Source organism: Mastigoproctus giganteus, chromosome 8 (genome assembly GCF_048544385.1).
Source record: "Mastigoproctus giganteus isolate SK-2022 chromosome 8, ASM4854438v1, whole genome shotgun sequence".
Lineage (NCBI taxonomy): Eukaryota > Metazoa > Arthropoda > Arachnida > Uropygi > Thelyphonidae > Mastigoproctus > Mastigoproctus giganteus.
This window is the reverse complement of record NC_143582.1, coordinates 92655564-92668376: the sequence shown is the minus strand read 5'-3', so window position 1 is coordinate 92668376 and position 12813 is coordinate 92655564. Positions and strand designations below refer to the sequence as shown.

Here is a 12813-nt window from a genome sequence, read left to right as displayed (position 1 = left end):
CCGAATGTGGTGAGTTTAAGAAGTGACTCTGAGCGTTTGGAGCTGGCAGCCTCAACCAGTAGGTCACCAGATTTAAGACGTCTCACCATTTTCAGGGAACATGCTATACTTTCCAAACACTTCTGTATGAGAAATGGTGATTGCCTAAGGCCCGATTCGTTAAAGAATGCAAGATCGGGAAACTTGGATGTTCTACTCTGGAAGCATGTGTCTTCAGTCTCTTTCTGTTGGTTACATCATCATCATCGGGTTGGTGCAAATCCATTGCATTTGGATTTGCTCTGAATCGGTGGAAAGTTGTTGTTATCCACATTTTGCTTCTTTTGGCCTTGGGAGTTTGCTTTAGCACCCAGGTTGCCGGCCCCGCCATGGGGAGGCAGGAGCAGTGCCACGAGGTGACCAAGCGGCTGAGTTAACAATTTAGTACTAATAGAAAAGGAAACAGAAAAGTGGTTTTCCTTTCTGGGCTTCTGCCTACTTCTTGTAGTGCGAGAAAGCTACTCTGATACAGAAATCAAGAAAACGATGTTTGAAACTAAAAATAGAAACTGTTCACTTATATGCTCTTTTAGAAAACGCTTTCAGAACCGCACTAGAATCACTTGGCCACGGAACGCTTGGCACCTGGGGCCAGCCAATTAGCTCCGAAATGGTGCCGTATGGGTGATAGTATCCGCTAAGAATAAGTAACAATAGTCTTCTCCTATGGTGAAGCGTTACTTATTCGAGGTAATGCAATGTCATGGCAACTCGTTGTGAAGGTATTCACAATATGAGATATACTTAATGATGCCAATTTATAACTACTTATGTAAGTTGGCTATGTTCAGAAATGATGCAATTGCATTAACTTGTAAATCAGCAAAGTTATTAATTTTCTCTCAATCCCTGTTTTTAGTAATCATTTAAGTCATGATGCTGTTAATGTTCATGATCATATACAATAAGTTATGTGCTATATAAAATAGACACTATCTTTCATTAAAACAAAATTATTTCAGTGATGGTACTAAACGTTAAAAATCAAGCACATTATGCAGTTGTGCACTCAAAGCTCAAACAGCAAAAAAGGGTTGTTGGTGATAAGAGTTAAAAAGGATTTAATGATGGCATCTTTAGTCAGTGATCCATTTGGACAACCTTCCACACCTAACCAATTAGCAATCAAAGAAAACAGGAACAGAACAACTGATTCCCTCCACTGAATAATAGAAATATAAGTATTAACCTCAAATTTTTAATAAGGACACCTGTAATGTTCACCTCAATTACCAAAGAAATAAATTAACTTCCAAATAAAGCAACTGATAATCTCCCTCTTTTTGGGGCAAAAATTGGCATCCTTTACATTATTGAGGTGTTTCGTTATGCACACCATAAACACAAAAAGTTTGTAGTGTGCACAGCACATACACAAAAAGGCATTCTCTCCTACTTATGAAACAGTTATGTCAGCAGGTCCATTCCCAAAATAAACTAAAAACTAAAAGATTAGAGACCTATAAGCTGTACTATCCTGAAGAATTTTCAGAAGACCCTTCTCTCAGCCCTGCTTCAGACATTGTCCTCTATACTTGCACTCCATTTTAACAGAAAGAGCAAGGGTTAAAAATTCCTTGAGACTCTTTTCCAAATGAAGAAAGCTCTCAACAATAAACAACAGCTTGATATTACTTCCTAGATGTATAAGCGGCTTTCGAGAATATCTTGATAACAGCTCTAAAACAAATTCTATCACGCTAGTTCAAAATACACAATTTCTCCTCAAGTTTTACATAACATTCTAGAAAAAAGACAAACAACAGGGTGCAGATTCTCTCCTCAATGTTGTTTGTTTCAGCTTGCAAACCCTTTTCAACATCACATAAAAATAACTTTATAAGACATGCTGATGATTAGAAATTCTTTGAAAGTCGTGTGAATAAATCAACAAGCTAATAACAATTAAACTGAAGTATTGCCTAGACTGTAAAGATCAATTTAAACCCAAGTAAATCTGTCCAGATGACAATTAAAAATAGAGGTGGTGGGGGGGGGAACAAGAACAATATCTCCATATGGATAAGCAGATGCAAAGTATGAAAGGTTAAATCCCATGTAGATTGGCCCCTAAAAGAGAATGAGGGACTAACCTTTTCTGAACATTGTTATTACATCAAACAAAAAACTAGGCAGCACTCGGGGCAGCTAAATAAGAATTAACTGACAAGGTTAACAAGGTCTCGGAATCCGGTATTCATAATAAAGGTAAAATTACCGTTTACTCCGAATAAACAGAAAACAAATATGCTGTAGGTAGAACCCTTTAATAAGGTAAACTAAAGCAAAAACAAATAAATTAAAACAGAAGCTTTGACATCAAAGAGACTCATGAGCTGAATACACATAAGTACGAAAACAACAACAGCCCGGTCGTGGCCATGTGAGGCAAACAAAGTGTGACACGAGTGCAAGCCACAATTACTGGTTGGAGCTAGACGTTTGTAGCTGTGATTGCAAAGCACAAGCACGTACATGGGGTGCGTGCCAACGTTCATCACACTGGAGAATAACCGCCTCCATAACAGGATGAATACGTGCTCCTTCATTACAGTTAAAAGCACCATGGCAACCTGATATGTGAAGTGATTCTAGCCACAATAATTGGTGGTAATTTTGTGAGTGGTCAATGAGTTTGGTGTCTCAGTGTGGGTCAAGATCATGCTAAGATGACTATAATGCTCTGCGGCTGCCAAGTTCTCCAAATCAGCAGACCGGATTGCCCTGTCATGCTCTGAGATCCAGTCTAGGAGTCTTCTGCTAGATTCCCCAATGTAACAACAACCACAGTCATGGAAATACAATACACCCAGCTGCTCTGTAACAGGAAGGGGATCAGTGTTTTTACTCTCGAGAGGATGGATCGCAGTTTTCTGCCAGCTAGTGCAAACCTAACCATTCCATCATCCATATGCACCACAAATCCACTCATGTCTTTTTTATTTCATCTAAACTGAAGTTCATACCACACTTGCAGATTTCTATACTCAGGAGCATTAAAACTTCACACTATAGTAAAATCACTGAATTCACTGCAACATGAGAACCAATTCCAAAGTAACGACTACTAAAGTACAGAGAAAAACAAAGTTTAGAAACTTTTTTTTCATCATAATTCATAGTATGTTCATTGTTTTGTTTTTTTTTTTTTTGGTAGTTGTTGGCACATAGGCTTCTGTGGCCATAATGCACCTCCCAAGGTTTTTGCAGTACTTTGATCCAAGCCCGAGTCGGGAATCTAACCCGCGACCTTTGGGTTGCCAGACAAGCACTTTACCCACCCGGCTAGCCCGGTCGGCTTGTTCATTGTGATTTAACAGAGATTTCCATTAAATACTGCCTGACCCAGGCAGTATTTCATGAAATCATGACACAAGAATATCGTCTTACTTGAGAAATAAAACTGATTAAACATTCTACAAAACTGTTTAAGCAAAAAATAAATAAATAAAAAATAAAAAAGACTACTTTTCTTTCAGTTTTAGCAATAGTAAAATATACTAGAAGAGATTTGTTTTTCCAGCAGTAGCAGTTTTATTTTTAACTATTTAAAATAAAAATAGTTAAAAATAAAACTATGGAATTACAATAACATAAGTGATCATAGAGTTCATTATTGAAAACTTAAAATGCAAACCTTTGTTTTAGCAGTAATTGGAGCACCCTTGTCCAAAAGCATATCTACTACCTGATCATGCCCACTGCGTGCAGCACAATGCAAAGGAGTCAACCCATCCTGTAAGAAAATCACTACATATTATCAGCAATTAAATATTAAGAAAAAAGAACAATATAATGGCTCTTAGATAACAATGTACTTGAACATAAACTTATAAAGAAGTTTTTTTAAAAAAATATATTAACTTCAAAACACTTTCAACTATACATTGATGAAGACATCATCTGAAATAAAGCTATTCCATTGAGCATACCCGATTCCGTTTAATCGAAAAACACTTTCCATTCAACAAATGGAATTTAGACCATGTCCTAATAGCCAAAAACAAAACTCTCCTGTCAAAAGCAGCAAAACACTAAGGAATCTCAACCAAACTAAAAATAACCATAATGTTTCATCTTTCCTCACATTTCACCCTGACTTTACAGTTTAGATGTATATGTCATCACATACCTCTCACATATCAAGTAACTCTGGTCTTTATGTATTCATGAACTGCAATTTTCTGCATTAGCTATGTGTACATCACAAGAATTTAGTGCTAGCCAAGTCACGCAAGTTTTATGTACTTAATTTTTACTACACATATCAATAATTGTTGTCTTCCTATTATTTTTGTTATATTCTAAAGATATGTTTCTTTACACTTTACTGTAAGCCTGTACACTTTACTGTAAGCCCCCTAGTTCTGCTGGGGCAAGATCAGCATTCTTAGTATATTTCTGTACAGAATACATGGTACATCTCGACTTGGCCACTCTGCACTGTCACTTTGTCTAAGAGGACAAATCTGCAACCAATAGCCTCTGTGTTTTTCTGTTGCTTCTGTATTGTAGGAGCTTGTGAACAAGAGCTAATAAAGGGAATTTATTACTGATATAAGTGGAGATGTTATATTATGCATATATACATTCATATTATATATAATATAATATTAGCATTAGTGGAGGCATATGATGCAAAAAAGCAAGCTTATGCAGCATCAGCCAAAAAAAAAAAAAAAAAACACTTCCATTTCACCCGTCCGTTCGTTCCAAATACCTGTCCAGCTCAGGCTTAAATTTATTTAGGCTATCAACTTCCACAACAAAGGATGGAAGGCTGTTCCACCGACTAACTACCCGCTGGCTAAGGGCAAACATCCGCACATCTATCCTACATCTGTCTTTACTCAATCTAAATTTATGCCCTCTCAGGTGATTATTCTGAACAAAAGAAAGAATCCCATCAGCATTGAGCATGCCCAAACCATTCAAGGCTTTATACACCTCAATCAGATCACCTCGCAGATGCCTAGTCTCTAGACACTGTAATTTGAAAAATTTAAGCCTTTTTTCGTAAGAGAAACCCTTCATTCCATTCACTAATCTTGTTGCCCTTCTTGGTACTCATTCCAACAGCTCTATATCCTTCTTAAAATGAGGCATCCAGACCTGTATACAGTACTCAAGGTGTGGCCTGACCACTGCCATATGCAAGGGAATAATCACCTCCTTATCGCTGCTAGAAAAATTCCTGTATATCATTGATAAGAGACTATGAGCTATTCTTGCAGACCATCTGCACTGCTCAGAAAACTTCATATCTGCCTGCACAATTACCCCAAGGTCCTTTTCATTCTCTACCACTGTCAGTGTAGTACCACACAGTTGATACGTTGCTCTGGGGTTGCTGTTTCCCATATGTAGTACTTTACATTTCTCAATGTTAAACTTCATTTGCCACCTCTCAGCCCATCTGCTCAATTTTTCTAGATACTGTTGCAGCAGCGTACAGCAAGCCCCCGTTATAACGCGGTTCGCTTTACGCTGATTCGCTATAACGCTGTTCTTATATTATAACCCGTATCTGACTATAACGCTGTCACAGATCACTATAATGCTCTTTTACAGATTGCATTTTTGGCATATTTAACGAAATCGTTTCATTTGATGGAGTCGATAGCTTGAAAATGAATAGCAAAACAGCATTAAAACGTTTCCCACGCCGATTTGCAAAATTTTCCCACGCTCAGAGAAATTTTCTCGCACGCTAATTTAATTGAAGTACAGTGACTTGTTACGTAGTTCCGAAATCAACATTTTAAAAAATGATCAAGTATTTTGCTTGTAATATTTGCATTATATGCATTTATCTGAAGTCTAGTCATCACTCAGTACAGTATTAGACATCGTGCGTAACGGACAGTTTACTTGAACATTGTATCGTAATTATTGCAACCAACGCAGTTACATTTCGAAGAGCTAATAATGACCGACAGGAATGAAAAAGAAACGATGTCTGGGCGCAGTACGAAAACTATAAATGTAACAAAAAGACTGAATTTGAAAATTAAATTAGACATTTTGAAGCGAATCGATTCCGGTCAACGACAAGCTGTAGGTGGTAGATGACTTTCATCAACCGGTGAAATACCACCACTTTGCTCATTTGGAGGCTTGAAGTGGTGAAACCCATGTTTAGTCTCTAGAGCAAAGTTTCCGGCATCCCCTTCCCCCCATACTTCTCCTTCAACCCATGCACGGTACTAAGTACTATAGGTTTTGATACCTTTCGTGTTTGGGGTTTTCATACAAAAAAAAAAAAAAAAAAAAAAAAAAAAAGCGGATGTGTGCCATAATTTAGGACTTGCAACTTTAACTGTAAGCACAATTATAATAAAAATAAAGAATTAATTTTAACAGCGGGAAAGATAGCTGTTCCACTGCAAGCAACTAGGGCTAGGCCAGCTATTAGGATTGAAATGGAAAGACTAATTTTATTGAAGATAATATTCCAATGCAGAATTCAGTTAAGTTAAATATTAAAAAAAAAAAAAAAAAAAAAAGAGAGAGAAAAACAGATTAGCCAATATGATGATCTGAAGAAAACTCGCTTAAAAAAAAAAAATGTGGAACCAATTAAAACTGCTAAGGGCTGGTAGAATAGAATTAAAATATTTAAAATCCCGGGAGAAGCCGCTAGTGCAGATCAAGGAGCCGAAACTTTCAAAAAAGAACTTGTTAAAATTATTGAAGAGGAGTATTATGTGTTATACTTCTCAACAAATTTTTAACATAGATGAAGCAGGACTTTTGTGGAAACGAATGCCTAAAAGAAGTTTAATATTGAAAGAAGTTTCAAAGCGGCGAAGAATCGGTTGACTTTAATGTTGGGTGGTAACGCTGCGGGGGATTTAAAATTAATACCCCTTTTAGTTTATTTGGAAGAGGGACAAAGTTCAACTCAAAATCCACACATTTTTCATGATTAAATCCATCAATTAAATTAAATTAATTAAATGCATTATTTTAATTGGAATTTTAAGTTTACTTTTGATACGTAAGTAGTTACCACATAATTATATATGTATGTAATGCAGAATATTTTATATGTACAAATATTTCAATATTAAATATTTTGACTGACATTTGTGCTTCTTTTTACTACCGTTTATTATTGATTAGGAAATATCCTATGGCACCGACCGCAACTCACAAATACATATGTTACCTTATGGGAAAGCGGCGCTCGCTTAGCGCAGATTCACTTAGCGCTCTGTTTTTCCGGAACGAATGATCAGCGTTAAGCGGGGGTCACCTGTACTGTCATTAGTGTCCTTAACAACACTGCCAACATTCATCGTCTGCAAACTTGGACATTAAGCTTATAGCTGCATCAATATCATTTATAAATACAGAAAACAACAATGGACCCAACACTGAACCCTGAGGGTCTCGATAATAACTTTAATCCACAATGAGCAGTGTCCATTGATTACCACTCTGTCTTCTCCCACTCAACCATTCCTTTATCCATAGCAGCCATTTGCCTCCAATGCCACACTTCTCCAATTTGTGCAGCAGTCTTCCATGAAAGTGTCTGCAATTCTGCCCAGACACGATAGGAGGGAGTATATGATGAGAGCCTTGTCGATCAATTCGGCCCTGGAAAGATTGTGCAAGGCTCAAGGGGTAGAATTTTTTTCAGCCTGGACTGTACTTGTTAACAGGAGAGATTGCTTCTACAGGGATGGGATACACTTAAATAGAAAGGGTGCAAGAATATTTGCTGATGCTATCGAGGCAGTGTTAGGTGGGTCGGAAAACTGCTAGCTTGGGGGGAGACAAAGACCAATAGATTGACAGTAGCCACTGGCAGAGGTGAAAGAGATTTTTGCACTGCTTCTATTAGAATGAGCAGAATCCTGAAAAACAAGATGCAGGATATTTCAGAGACTGCCGGGAGTCATTGCGGTACAAGTAAACACATGGGTTGTGTTAGGGTATCTAAGAATAGAAATAGGTGTACGTATACTTGCGTGTACACCAATGCTAGGAGTTTAGTAAATAAATTTGATGAATTTGAGGTATTGCTCAAAACATCAAAGGCAGATATTGTTGGGATATCAGAGACGTGGTGTCACACAGATATAAGGGATGCAGAACTGGAATTTGGGGAGTACAACGTCTACAGAAAGGATAGACAGGATAGGAAGGGGGGAGGGGTTATGCTATTAGTTAAGAAACACATAAAAACCAAGGAAGTGAAGCCAGTCGACATCGCTGGACAGTGCAGTGTTGAGTCAGTTTGGTGTGACATAAGCATTGGGAGATCAAAATTGAGAGTAGGAGTGTGCTATAGGCCTAATGACTCTTATGAGTATAATAAGGAACACTACAGGGAAATAGAGTGGGCCAGTAAATCAGAGAGTCTTATAATGGGAGATTTTAATTTCCCAGATATTGACTGGAATTTGGGGGCTGGTTACTCACACACTAGCAGGGCTTTTGTGGATTTATTGGATGATTGTTTTCTACATCAGCATGTTCGGGAGGCAACTAGAGGGAGGAATACTCTTGATTTGATTATCAGCAGTGATTCTTCATGCATTAAGAATCTGCAGATAAATGAACCACTAGGTGGCAGTGATCACAGTGTGCTGAAGTGGGAGTTACTGAAAGAGGTAACTACCATTAGGGGTAAAGGGAAGGGTTATTGCTTCCGTAAAGGCGACTACGATGGACTGAGACAGTATTTAAATTCTATACAGTGGGACCAACTGATGATGTTACAAACAGCAAATTCAAAATGGGAAGCATTCAAAGAACTTATCTTGGAAGCTACTAGGCTTTACATACCAACTAAGAAATATTGTTCAAGGTTTAGGCCAAAATGGATGTCAGATGAACTAATGAGGCATATGGCAGAGAAGAAAAATGCATGGGATACTTACAAATTAACATATGACACAGAAGCCTATGATAGATACAAGTTGATATGCAACCAAGTTACAAAGGAGGTTAGGCAGGCGAAGGCAGATTACGAGAAATCCTAGGCAAGGGATGCAAAGAAAAACAGCAAAGAGTTCTTTACTTATGTAAACTCTAGAAGGAAGGGGATGAATCAGATTGGTCCACTTGATATTGATGGGTCAACTGTTGATGATCCTGCTCAGGTAGCTAACAAACTAAATGAATATTTTGCATCGACATTCACACATGAGGAGTTATTCAGCAAGGGGAATGCCAAAGGTGTATTCAACTCTAGCAGTAAGCTACAGAATCTTGAAATAACTGGGAGTAAAGTGGAGGAGAAACTGTTGAAGATAAACACAAGAAAGGCACCCGGGGTGGATGGGATCTATCCAGTTATATTAAAGGAGGCAGCAAAGGAAGTAAGCAAACCCTTAGCCATAATTATGAGAGCTTCCTTGGACTCAGGGGAGATACCCATAGACTGGAAATGTGCAAATGTGACCCCAATTCACAAAGGAGGATCGAAGGCTGACACAAGTAATTATAGACCTGTGAGCTTAACTTCTGTTCCAGGAAAATTAATGGAGGCACTGGTTAAAGAAGCACTGCAGGATCATTTAGACAAGACTTCAGTTATAGCTCAGACACAGCATGGTTCTGTTAAGGGGAAGTCTTGCCTGACCAACTTGATTGGATACTATGATGCAGTCACAAAAGAACTGGATGCAGGGAATAACTTTGATATTATATACTTGGATCTTAGAAAGGCTTTTGATACTGTTGCACATGGAAGACTGCTACACAAATTGGAGCAGTGTGACATTGGAGGCAAATTGCTGCTATGGATAAAGGGGTGGTTGAGGGGGAGAAGACAGAGAGTGGTAATCAATGGACACTGCTCATCGTGGACTAATGTTATTAATGGAGTCCCTCAGGGCTCAGTGTTGGGTCCATTATTGATTTCTGTATTTATAAATGATATTGATGATGGTATATCAAGCTTAATGTCCAAGTTTACATGATACAAAGGTTGGCAGGGTTGTCAAGGACACTACTGACACTATGCTGCTGCAACAGGATCTGGAAAGGTTGAGCAGATGGGCTGAGAGGTGGCAAATGAAGTTTAACATTGACAAATGTAAAGTACTACACATGGGAAACAGCAACCCCAGAGCAACGTATCAACTCTGTGGTACTACACTGACAGTGGTAGAGAATGAAAGGGACTTGGGGGTGATTGTGCAAGCAGATATGAAGTTCTCTGAGCAGTGCAGACGGGCTGCAAGAGTAGCTCATGGAGTATTGTCAATGATATACAGGAATTTTTCCAGCAGGGATAAGGAGGTGATTATTCCACTGTATAAGGCAATGGTCAGGCCACACCTAGAGTACTGTATACAGGTCTGGAGGCCTCATTTCAAGAAGGATGTAGAGCTGCTGGAACGAGTACAGAGAAGGGCAACAAGATTAGTGAATGGAACAAAGGGGTGCTCTTACGAAGAAAGGCTTAAGTTTTGCAAATTACAGTGTCTGGAGACTAGGCACCAGCGAGGTGATCTGATAGAGGTGTATAAAGCCTTGAATGGTTTGAGCATGCTCAATGCTGATGGGATTCTTCCTCTCGCTCAGAATAATCACCTGAGAGGGCATAAATTCAAATTGAGGAAAGACAGATATCGGATAGACATGCGGAAATTTGCCTTTAGCCAGCGGGTGGTTGGTTGGTTGTTGGAACAGACTTCCATCCCTTGTTGTGGAAGTTGATAGCCTAAATAAGTTTAAGGCTCAGCTCGACAGGTATTTTGAACGAACAGAGGGGTGAAGTGGGAGTGGGTTTTTTTTTTTTTTTTTTTTTGGCTGATGCTGCATAAGCTTGCTTTCTTGCATCAAATGCCTCTACTAATGCTAATGCTAATGTGCAACAGTATCAAAAGTCTTTCTAAGATATGATATCAAAGTTATTCCCTGCATCAAGTTCCTTTGTGACCACATCATAGTATCCAATCAAATTGATCAGGCAAGATTTTCCATTAACGAAACCATGCTGTGTCTGAGCTATAACTGAAGTCTTGTCCAGATGATCCTGCAGTGCTTCTTTAACCAGTGCCTCCATTCATTTTCCCGGAACAGAAGTTAAACTAACAGGTCTATAATTACTTGTGTCGCCCTTTGAACCTCCTTTGTGAATTGGGATCACATTTGCGAATCTCCAGTCCATGGGTACCTCCCCTGAGTACAGGGAAGCTCTCATGATTATGGCTAAAGATTTGCTTACTTCCTTTGCTGCTTCCTTTAATATAACTGAATAGATTCCATCCACCCCAGGTGCCTTTCTTGTGTTTATCTTCAACAATTTCTCCTCAACTTTACTCTCAGTTATTACAAGATTCTCCAGCTTACTGCCAGAGTTGAATACACCTCTGGCATTCACCTCGCTGAATAACTCCTCATATGAATGTAGAGGCAAAATATTTATTTAGTTTGTTACTACCTGAGAAGGATCATCAATAGCTGAACCATCAATATCAAGAGGACTACTTTGATTCATCCCCTTCCTTCTAGGATTTACATAAGTAAAGAACTCTTTGCTGTGTTTCTTTGCATTCTTTGCCAAAGATTTCTCGTAATCTGCCTTCGCCTGACTAACCTCCTTTTTTAACTTGGTTACAGACCAGCTTATATCTATCATAGGCTTCTGTGTCACATGTTGATTTATATGTATCCCATGCATTTTTCTTCTCTGTCACATGTCTAATTAGTTCATCTCACATCCATTTAGGTCTAAATCTTGAACAATATTTCTTTGTTGGTATAAAAAGCCTAGTAGCTTCCAAGATTAATTCTTTCAATGCTTCCCATTTTGAATTTGATGTACAGTTTTTTATTATACTCACCAGAGTCATTAGGCCTATAATATACTCCTACTCTCAATTTTAATCTCCCAATGCTTATGTCACACCAAACTGACTCAACACTGCACTGTTCAGCAATGTTGACTGGCTTCACTTCCTTGAATTTTGTGTTTAACTAATAGCATACTCCCTCCTCCCTTCCTATCCTTCCTATACACATTATACTCACCAAATTCCAGTTCTGCATTCCTTATATCTGTATGAAACCACGTATCTGATATCCCAACAATATCGGCCTTTGATATTCTAAGCAATACCTCAAATTTCATCAAATTTATTTACCAAACTCCTAGAATTGGTGTACATGCAAGTATACATGCACCTGTTCCTATTCTTAGCTACCCTAACACAACCCATGTGTTTACTTTTACCGCAATGACTCGCAGCAATCCCTGAAAAACCGTGCATCTTGTTTTCCAGGCTGCTGCTCATTCCAATAGAAGCAGTGCAAGAATCACTTTCACCTCTGCCAGTGGCTACTGTTAATCTATTAGCCTTGTATATAACTTAAGAATAAGAGATGTGCAGATTTAATTAAAAGTACCAATGTTGAAAAAAAGTTGCGAGCTAGGGTTGAATTTGAAAGTGTCTGCAATTCTGCCCAGACACAATGGGAGGGAGTATATGATGAGAGCCTTGTCAATCAATTCATCCCTGGAGAGATTGTGCAAGCGTCACGGGATAGAATTTTTTTCAGCGTAGTCTGTGCTTGCTAACAGAAGACACTGCTTCTACAAGGATGGGATACACTTAAATAAAAAGGGTGCAAGAATATTTATGGTGCTATCGAGGTAGCGTTAGGTGGGTCGGAAAACTGCTAGCTTGGGGGGGGGGGGATTAACAGAATAAAAGATTAACAGTAGCCGCAGGCAGAGGCGAAAGCAATTCTTGCACTGCTTCTATTGGAATGAGCAGCAGCCCAGAATGCCAGTTGCTGGGAATTTCA

At 38.6% G+C, this 12813-nt stretch overlaps 1 protein-coding gene across 1 annotated transcript in view; it reads right to left on the bottom strand.

Moving 5' to 3' along the window:
- The window catches only part of LOC150081718 (uncharacterized), a 1674628-nt gene that overhangs the window by 1024214 nt on the left and 637601 nt on the right, over positions 1-12813 (bottom strand). The window contains exon 9 of the mRNA XM_090378825.1: positions 3677-3775. Within this exon, the coding sequence (XP_090234951.1) occupies positions 3677-3775 (99 nt within the window). The remainder of the gene's footprint in view (positions 1-3676; positions 3776-12813) is intronic.